Genomic DNA, 10372 nt, shown 5'->3' with positions numbered 1-10372 from the left:
TCACAGGAAACAAAGATAAGGAAAAATAATTCGCTGACTGGAAATAAAACTTATTAAAGGGCAGGTTATAGAATTTGGAGAAAAAAGATGTCTTTATAACTGTGAGGCAAAGTCAGGAAATTTTCTTAGATATTATTTTCAAATGTACATTATAAACCCATGAGCATAAATCCAGGTAAAAGAGGGCACCTGGGTGGCTCAGTCAGTTAAGCGTCTGCCTTCAACTTAGGTCAGGATCCCGGATTCTGGGACCAAGTCCCAGCCAGAGCTCTCTGCTCAGCGAGGAGCCTGCTTCTCCCTCCTCCCTGCTCCTTTCTCTCTCTCAAATAAATAAATAAAATCTTTTCTAAAAAAAGTCCAGGTAAGGGAAAAATATCACATCCCTGTTAATCATCCTGGTTTTTACTTTTTCAGTGTTTCATTTGTTTTCATAGAGAAGCTTGAGGCTTCTTTCTGCTTGAAAGGTCTTAGACCAAGAAACTTACTGGAAGTTAGAGGTTAAGGAGCTCAGCCTGGTCTAGCATTCCTTTGTAAGGACGGTACATAGCACAATTGAGAGGTAAGGGGAAGTTGCCAATTTCCTAATTTCCAAGTGTAAGAAAACCACGGGTTTTTATTTCACATTGGATTGACTCTTATTCTCAAGTCATTTTGACGCTAACTCGATGGTTTCTTCCATTCAAAATACTGCTTCGGTCAAAATGCCGTCCGCTCTATGGAAAGATGTGCTTACAGGAAAAAAAAAAATTGTTATCAACAAAAAGTATGAAATCCCAGAGTGCCGAGGACAATGTTTCAATAGAAGAGCGAAAGCATTTCTTTCATTCTTCCGATCTGAACCAGTATTTTGGGTTTCTACCAAATTTTCCAGATGGTGAAAGATCTGGGAACATCCCCATCCCCAATGATCTATTCAATAAATTGCTTCTTTTATAGGAAAAGTGGAAAGTAGTCAAAGAGATACAATAGAGAACCCGCCAAGCCCAAGCTGCACTAGTCAATTACAGAACCACAAAGTCAATTTCGAGGGGCGTTTGTTCCTCACAGATAAACAAACAAACAAAAGAGCGAGTCTCCTTCAGAACAGAGGCTAGGTTGTATCGGGCTGAATCCTCAGCTTGGAGCGCACAGTAGGTGCTCCATAAATGTGTGTAGATTAATTACTTAAAAATATGCCACTTTTCCTACGTCAGGCTCTGGGCTAGGTCTTGTGGGGCGCAAAGAATAAGTTAATGCCCTGGGAGGAATTCGGATCTCACTTGGCACAGCGTAAAACCGAATGAATAAAGGTTTTAGTCAAGCCGCATCCAAGAACGGAGCCCCAGAGAAGCCAAGGAAGGATTCCTTCACATTTTGCAGGAGCTCCCATACCCATTTTAGCGCTTGCGTTCCCTGAGCAATTGCCCTTTATAGGGGGCGCAAAAGGAGGCGAGTCCAGAGAACAGACGCGATAGCAGGATTGGGGGAAAGTTAGGAAATAGGAAAAACCGCGGGGTTCCAAGGTCCAAGACTGAAGTGTGTGCTGGGTTTGAAAAGGGGACTATGCCTTTTGTCACTCTTCTTCCTCCAAATCCCCCGGGAGGAGAAACTGGCTGGGGGGGCGGGGGGCGGGGCTTACATCAGAGAGACACAGCAAGAGTCCCGCTCTTGGCTTTAACGGCCACAGCCCAAGAAACCTATGAATCCACAGCTGACGCCTTCCAGAAAAGGACCCACCCAGGCTCGCTAAGAAAAGGAGGCCCACGTGACCGCGGAGGGAGGGGGTGGGAAGTGAGGCGACCCCGGAGCGCGAGGGGCCAGGGGCGGGGCCGGAGACCAAGCTGTACAAGGAACCGCCCCGCGCAGACGGTCCGGGGCGAAGGGCTCGCTCTGGGCGAGGCGCTTGTCGGGCGCTGTGGAGGAGACAAGTCGTCGGCGCGCCCCGCGCACGGCCATCAGAAAAGAGGGACCCGTTTCGCGCACTGGCACGGGGCGGGGCGCGCGCTAGCTTCTCGCGCCGGGAGCGGGGACCGGAGCTTGACGCCGCCCGGGTGCGGACCCGCCGCCCCTCCCCGCTCGGCACCGCCTCCCGCAGCCCGGGGCGGGGCCGGGGCGGAGCTAGCTGAGCCGCGCCGGGGCGGAGCGGGCGCCGGCAGAGCGCGGCGCGGGGCTGGCGGCGAAGGTCCGCGGCGGGCTCGGCGTCGCTGCGGCTGCCCAAGACCCCCCAGCGCGGCCGGGAGCTCCCGCAGACCCACCTTCGCGGCGCGCGGCGGCCCCGGCGGTCCCCTCCAGAGGAGGTCGGGCTCCCGGCTCTGCGGACCCGCCTGGCGACCTCGCCTCCGGCGGCGGGGCGCGCGGCTGCGGCGCCCGGGGCATGGCTTCGGCGGGCAGCGGCATGGAGGAGGTGCGCGTGTCGGTGCTGACGCCGCTGAAGCTGGTGGGGCTGGTGTGCATCTTCCTGGCGCTGTGCCTGGACCTGGGGGCCGTGCTGAGCCCGGCCTGGGTCACGGCCGACCACCAGTACTACCTGTCCCTGTGGGAGTCCTGCCGGAAACCCGCCAGCTTGGACATCTGGCACTGCGAGTCCACGCTCAGCAGCGGTGAGGGCCCGGCGCGCCGCGACCCCTGCCTCCCGCCCGGGACCGCCCCGCGCTCTCGCCCCCACCCCTGCCGCGTCCCCGACCCGCCCGGGGCCGCCCCGCCCCGTCCTGGCCCTTCGCGGGCCCCTGGGCTACGTAGGGCCGCCCCCCTGATCCGCACCCCTCGCCCGGCCCCCCCGGCTCCCCCCCCCCCCCGCCGCCCCTGGCCGCCACGGCCAGTGCCACGGGCGCCCCACGCCCTCCCCGTCCTCCCGTGGCCGTTCCGTGGGCTCTGGAGTAACGCGTATGCTCTTTGGGGTAATTGGTCTCCTTTAAGGCGAGAGCCGTGGGGTCGTGTTGAACAGGCAGCGCCTTCCACGCTCTCTCTCGTTGAAAAGGACAAGCGAAACCGCCCCAACTGCGCCAGGACCGGGACGCCAGGACGCCGCGCGCGCCTTCTCTGCCCCGGCTTCCCCGCTCTCTTCTCGCTCCTCTCTCAAGGAGCAGTTTGCCTGACTTTACCTCTTAGTGCCCACGTTTCTGGCAGCTCTACTCCACTTGGTCTCGGGTTTCCCTGGGGAGTTTCGGTTTGGCTTTTATTCCCTTAAATTTTTGAGGGGTATGGAGAATTGGAAGAGAGACAGGAGTAATTTCCTTTCCTTTTTTGGTGACACGTCGCTGGTTGTGAGTTGCCCTTTCTCTCCCTCTCCCGAGATCTCCTCTCTCCTCCGTCAGCTACTTACTCGCAGACGCCGGGAAAGTTGTGGCTTATTCAGCTCGCACTGGAAGCTGCAGATGGACGGGGTGGAGGGTGGAGAAGAAGGTAGTCACTGGGGCTGCCGAGCCCCGGCTGGGGGCTTACTCTCTCCTTGACCCCCAGTTGCCTTGCCCTGCGCCCCACTTAACGCCGTTAGCAGAAATCGGCCAACTTCCGATTTCTTGCAGTAAAAACCCCTTTCCTTGCTAATCCTGATTCTTCAGCTGCTGGTGTCAGTGCAGAGAAAGGGGAATAAAGGAAGACGACCTGCCCGTGATTTTACACTTACCCACGCGTTACCCCCTAAGAAACTGATTAAATTCCTTCGTGACAGTTTGTCTTCTCTGGGACTATTTATGAAGCTTTACTGGAGACGTTTCAAGTTCCAAGAAAGTTGAAATAGCACAAATGCCACACAAATCTGATTTACTTTTGTGTTTGGTTTCTTGTTTCAAGAAAGATTAGTTCACTTGGTTAAGTTTCTTCCATAAATTTGATTTTCTGTTTACAAAAGGCTTTTTCTTTGATTTTACTTCAAAATTCCCATTGACGGGGGCTTTGCCTTTGTTGCTTAATTCACTGTGGAGAGGACTGGTTGGCAGCAGGAGGTCAACATTTAGGTCTTTCAATTCTTTCAGGGTTGGTTGTTTACAACTAAAGATAAAATAAATTGGTAAAATGCCTTTCTTCAGTAACCAGGGGATCCAAATAAACTTTGGAGAAAATATCTTTTCTTTCCCCTCTCCAATAGAAATGGAAATTTATGTAGGAATGCCAGCTTCAGCATGTCTCCTTAGCAACGGGAATCTTTTGCCCCTTTCTCCTGTCTCCTGAAATAATAGCCCCCTGATTGCATAAAGACTTTTCAGATTGGTTAGAGAAACCAGCCTCTACCCCTCTTTTCTTTTCAGACCGTATCCTTTTCTCTTGGCCAGGAATGTGGGGAATGGGGAGAAGCCAGCCCCAGTTTGTTGAGCAGTATGCAGTGTTTGCTAATCTTTCATTAATTGCCTACATACCCATTTATTTCAGTCCCCCCCCCCTCCTCTCCAGGCAAGGAAATAGAGAGACTCAAGCTTAATGCAAATGTAGTGATAAGAGGTCTCTATGAGGTAGAAATTGGAGGCAGGTATGGGTTTCTGATTGTCTCCCCCCCCCCACCACAGCCCGTTGTTTTACCCTTCTGCTGGAACTCATACCGCAGCATTTATTTCTATTTGGGTTCCTGAAAATCAGCTTCAGTTTTCTTTTGCTTAAAATAGTTTTCATCCCAGAAAAAAAAAAAAGTGTAGTTGGTGAGCAAATGATGTGGGAGGCATGGAGATGGTTTTGTTTGAGGCTAACTGGAACAAGTTCTTGACTTTCTTTATGTAGTAGTGGTTCATTTTTCCTCTCCAAGGCGGTGGGGGGGGGGGGTGCAGGAGGAAAGGAAACAAAATATGGAAAATTGCTCTATCTCCCCCACTCCACAAAATGTGCTTTCTTAAAATGTTCTGTGAACTTGAAGCTTCTATCCACAAATGTTTTGAAACGAAGAGGGAAGCTTAAACTGAAACGAGCAATGCTTTTCTTGCCTGTTCCAGAGGGCAGGCAGCTTTTCTCAGTCTGTTTGCTGAGTGGAGGAGCAGAAAGCAGGGAGGGAAATGTCTTCTCTGAAGATTTTAAGAGATCCACTTGCTTGTCTCTTGAAATGAATTACCTTGGGAGGAACCACCAAGGACAGTTTTACTGAAGGCCCTGCACCAGGATCTTCGGGGCTTAATTAAAAACCTTTGTCTTAATTAGAATTAAAACTGCTATGAAGAGGCAAGCTTGTATTTACAGAAGGGAAATTCAGGAATGTTTCTACTGACGGCAATATGTCCTACTTAGGCCCAGTTCCTACGGAAACTTTCCCCATAGCCATTATTTTTAAAGCTGCATTTTAATTTTGGTATCAAATACGTCGTTTGCGGCATATAGCCCGTTCTGTGGTTTTAAGCAAAAGCAGAACCATGCCTTTTGTGTCCTGGTGTATTGAAGGTTGCGTCAGCACTTCTAGTACGAACCAGTAATCCGGGTGTCAGTCAACTGTAATGCTTTTCTCTGGTGTCCCAATTCAGTGTAGGGGGACAGTCCAGGCATTCATCTAAAGCTCTAAGTTTTCCAAAAGGACAAATGGGCAAAACAGCTAATAGACTGCCATTCACGGTGGAAACAAAAAATAATAATAAGGTGTGCTTCTTAGGAAGTTTTGAATAGGTAGTACTCATGGCTGCCGGCCACAGAATTTCTAAGGATAGTTTTCCCCACTACTGATTTTGGCAGCCTTTTAATAAATCTCTAATCATATTTTTTAATGGTAGTAATGTTTTTGGCTTTTGCTTACTCACACTTACTTTTCATAACTTTTGTTTAGAATATAGTTGTTAGGATTTCATAGCCATTACAAAAGAATTCTTAGTGCAAATAGGATTGCTCAAGCAGATACAGAATGCTGATGCCCTAAACTTGACATCAAATATGCTGTGTAACCTCTAGGGTGGTTTGATGTTTCTTCTTTACAGTTTATCAATATGTAGCTATTTCATGTAAGGCAGATTCCTTTTTTTGATGTCTATGTGATTTATTGACTAAGCGAAAAGCAAGGACCTGCAGATGGCCAAATGAACACGTTTAACTAAGAGTCATTTTAGGATATAAAAAGTGCATTTATCCATCTTGCCCTCCACAAAATCTATCCATCTTTTCCATCCATGAAATACTTGATCAAATAATGGCTTTTTCAAGGAATTTTGTTAACATCATTCGTGCACTGTCCTAAAAATAGCTTCATTTGTAACATGAGTCACTGGCAGTTTTGAAATGGCAGTGCGCACCGTATGCTAATAACAGGTGAATATTATTATTTTCAGTCGACAAGACGTTCTCTTAAGAGTGCTTTATATGTAGCTTATTTTCCTAGAACTAGCCAAAAATTCCACTTTAAAAGGCATTATAAGAAAACCCACGTTAGGTCTTAGTTTAGGATAAACCAAACAGGTAGTTTGGTCTAGGTAAGACAACTGCAAATCTTAGAAAATCTGAGGTTTAGTGCTTCTGAATTCAGATGTATATCCTCTGTGCATATTTTGAATCCATACCTTCATTGAGAAACAGAATTTCTCTGGGAAACCTCACAATGTGATTTATACTGGGAAGGTTCAGCTTGTTGCTTGAAATGAGTTGGTACTGATGTGTGTTTACAAATAGCTCTGCAAGCCTGGAGGTCATGACAGACCCTCTTTTGGCTTCCTGAAAAAGAATAGAAGTAGAACAAATGCAGTTTTATTTAACCTACACAGCATAGGTGGGTGGAAAAAGTACACAAAGCGTAGCACTCGGCACCAAAACTTTCTCAATAAACCAGAGAAAGCCAAGTATAACTTATTTCACAATCTTCACGATCATTTTCTTTTAGCATCTCCTAAGATTTCCAAGCTCCCAAGATTGACTTTTACAAAGGACGTTTTAATTTGTGGGCAGATATAATTCCTCTTTTGCTCACATTTATAGAATGATTGTAATCTCCAGGGAACCATTTAGATCAGTCTTTGTCAGCAAAGGGATTTGATGGGTGTGTGAGTAGCCTGGCCTTTCATAAAACATTTCACAATAAAACCAAAACAAAAGTGTATCTCAAGCATAGATTTTGCCTGCTGTCAGGAATATATTTTAGGAATTTCTTTCAAGTTTCTGTTAATGGTAAGACCATTTAGTGAAACCAAAGGTAAATCTAGTAAAACTAGATATTTAGTGAAAAGGATTGTAGATGCTTCAAAATAAGTTCCTGGAAAACATTACCTAAATACCACAGTAATTTTTTTATATGGACGATGCTAAATTGTAATTTAATCTTGTAGGAGGGCAGAGTAGTGTGGCGGAGAATACACGAGGCTTTAGATTCAACCTGCCCTGAACTTGGCCACTTACCAATCATGTGACCTCATACAGTTTAATGGCTTCAGATGGTTTGGCATTAAGATTAAATATATAAAAAGTATCTGCTCCTTAGGGTTGTGCTCCTTCCTTATTATATATTCAGAAAAACAAGCCCAAAGTGAGGTGGTTTGTTTTTTGATAGTTGAGGACTCCCCCCACCCTCCTTAAAAGGTAAACTCTTTGCATTGAGTAATGAGATATGCTGTTGGTTTCAAATTTAAACTTTGCCATGCATCACCAAGCATTTAACAATGCCCTTGGTAGATCATGATCACAAAACTATTACCAAAAGCTACCTTTTTTGTCAGCACTATTACAGGGCAGACATCTCAATTATTCCCAATGTCACAGTAAACTTGCAAGGTAGCTAACGTTATCCCTATATGTTATTGAAGAGACCAGGCATTTTTGTGAGTTTACCAAGTTTTCAGTCAGCGGTAGAGACAGATTTTAATCAAGAGAGTACCAGTTACTAATACTGGGAAACAGACCACCTCAAAAGTTATTGTTATAAAACCACAGTCATGTTATTATACTCATGACTTCTGTGGGTCAAGAATTCAGATAGGGCATAATGAGGATGGTATATCTGATGCTCCAGGATGTTTGGGGACACAGCTAAGGGTGGGACATAATGGAATGGTTGAGGACTGGAACATCTGGAACTGCAGGATCTTCCAAGTAGTTTCACTGGGTTTGGCACCTTGGTGGAAATGGCTGGGAAACCAGACTCCGCTGGCCTTACTAGCACGGTGGCTCCAGGATAGTCAAACTTACTACAGGATAAGTGGTTTTCCCCAGAATTAGGGTCCTTAGAGAATCAAGCTCTGTCGTAACTAGCCTGGAAAGTCACAGAGGAGCCATATGGCAGCCCAGATTCCAGGGGAGGAAAGTTGGAAGCCACCTCTTAATGGAACAACAGCAAGGTCCCATTATGGAAAGAACATGCAGGATGGGAGATGCTGTTGGGCTACTTTTGAGGCATATAGTCTGATGCTGGAGTCTAACTGCCAATCTGCATTCTTACTTTATTGCCTCTGAAGAACAAAGACAACTCACACAGCTTCTTTCTTAAGAACTTTGAATAAAAAAAAAAAAAAATGTGAGGCATGCCTGGGTGGCTCAGTGGTTGGCTCAGGGTGTGAATCCCTGTCAGGACTCCATGTGAAGAGCCTGCTTCTTCCTCTGCCTGTGTCTCTGCTTCTTTCTCTGTGTATCTCATGAATAAATACATAAAATCTTTTTAAAAAATAAAAACTTTGAGTCAATTATCAAAGTAAAATTTGGCTAGGGCAAAAACTGCCCTCGATACATGGCTTTAACGATTGGTCACTTGTATGGGGTTACCTTGGATTTGGAATCAAATGAACTCAAAAAACTAACCTCTCTACAAAGAGAGACCTTTTACCTCTCTCTTAGCTAGGTGACCTTAAGCCATTTTGGTTTAGAGTCTCAAATGACCAAGGCTCAGACTGATTAAGAATCTGGAGTATAATCTGCTACTTCATGTTGCTGATAAAATTTTAGTGTCTTTTTTTTTTTAAAAGAAAGTTTTGTAGGAGTCTGATGCAATAGATGCTTTGTATACGAACCCTAAAATGTTAAAATTTCAGACAGGAGCCAAGTTTTGTAGCACAGAAAGGTGTTGGAGTTGCAGAATTGTTTCTTGTTTGCTTGTTTTTCCCTTGTTTTAATAACGTAATTCTTTTTTTAAGATTTTATTTATTTATTCGTGAGAGATACAGAGAGAGGCAGAGACACAGGCAGAGGGAGAAGCAGGCTCCATGCAGGGAGCCCGATGTGGAACTTGATCCCAGGACTGCGGGATCACGCCCTGAGTAGAAGACAGGCACTCAACCGCTGAGCCACCCAGGGGTCCCTAATAACATAATTCTTTTCCTGACATTTGTGTGTTGAATTGCAGAATAATAGCATTTGAAGTAGAAAAGATTTTAAAGATTTTAAAAGTATTCGTGCCCCATCCAATTTCTTACATGGATAGGAAAGAATGAGGAAGATGCAATGGTAGTGACTCAGTAGGGATTGAACTTCGCTGTAGTATTTTTGCAGGGTGCATTTTCAGACTTTCCTGTCATATTGCAGGTAACTAACTATCTTTTGGTGTTTGAAAGTTTGTTGAATACTCTCAGGTATGGAACTTTGGATGCAGAGATAAAGCGCCACACATGAAATAGATGTCTAGTTTTTATAATCATCCAAAATTTGATTTCACATAGAATTTAAGGTCTTCAGATAGACTCCTCTGTCGGTAAGTCCGTGAAATTTTAGATGTTTCTTGTCATCAAATTTACATTGTTGGCATGACTAGTCCTTAAAAATCAACAACATTTCTTCAAGTTTTGCCATGAAAGGATGCTTTAAAACATCTGTTTAATTTTAGGTTGAATCATAATTGCAAAAGTATGTGGAAGGCAGCCATGTGAGTTTCTTAAATTGATTAAATGAATATAAATTTCACTAGATCGAGTAATTACTGCATCCTGGCTTTATTTTTAAAAAGATACATTTATTTATCAAAAGAGACTGATTTTTCCCTAAACAGAATTTCATCCTTTTATGTCAAAGACACTGACAGTTAAATCTTACCAGTCTTTTCAAAGTATTGGATAATCTCCCTTAAAAATTAGACAAGAACATCTTTCCTTGCCCTTTTTTATTTATGTATTTATGTGGGATTTTGAGACACTAGTAGACCATCAATTTTCTATTCTATTGTAGTCTTCTTGCCTTTGCCACCAAAGACTCCTATTAAAAAACAAAACAAATCTACAAAAGAAAAAAAAGACAAAAATACCTAGATCATTTTTGTCTCTATCAGCTTATATTAACTGTTGGGAGATTTAAAAAAAATCTTTTTAAGATTTTATCCATATATGAGCCCGTGCGAGAGAGAGGAAGAGAGAGAGAGAGAGAGATCATGAGCAGGGAGGAGATGGGCAGAGGGATAAGCAGACACCCCGCTGAGCAGGGAGCCCAATTCCGGACTTGATCCCAGGACCCTGGGATCATGACCTGAGCTGAAGGCAGATGCTTAACCAACTGAGCCACCCAGGCACCTTGTTGGGAGATTTTAAAT

At 45.2% G+C, this 10372-nt stretch overlaps 1 protein-coding gene across 1 annotated transcript in view; it reads left to right on the top strand.

Annotated features, from left to right (window-relative positions):
• The first annotated feature begins 2201 nt into the window (after nt 1-2201).
• Nucleotides 2202-10372, top strand: part of TMEM47 (transmembrane protein 47) — a 30397-nt gene continuing 22226 nt past the window's right edge. The window contains exon 1 of the mRNA XM_041741268.1: nt 2202-2579. Coding sequence (XP_041597202.1) covers nt 2354-2579 — 226 coding nt within the window. The 5' untranslated portion in view covers nt 2202-2353. The remainder of the gene's footprint in view (nt 2580-10372) is intronic.

The sequence above is a fragment of the Vulpes lagopus genome, chromosome X (assembly GCF_018345385.1).
Source record: "Vulpes lagopus strain Blue_001 chromosome X, ASM1834538v1, whole genome shotgun sequence".
In the NCBI taxonomy this organism is placed as follows: domain Eukaryota; kingdom Metazoa; phylum Chordata; class Mammalia; order Carnivora; family Canidae; genus Vulpes; species Vulpes lagopus.
This window is presented reverse-complemented; position numbering and strand designations above follow the sequence as displayed.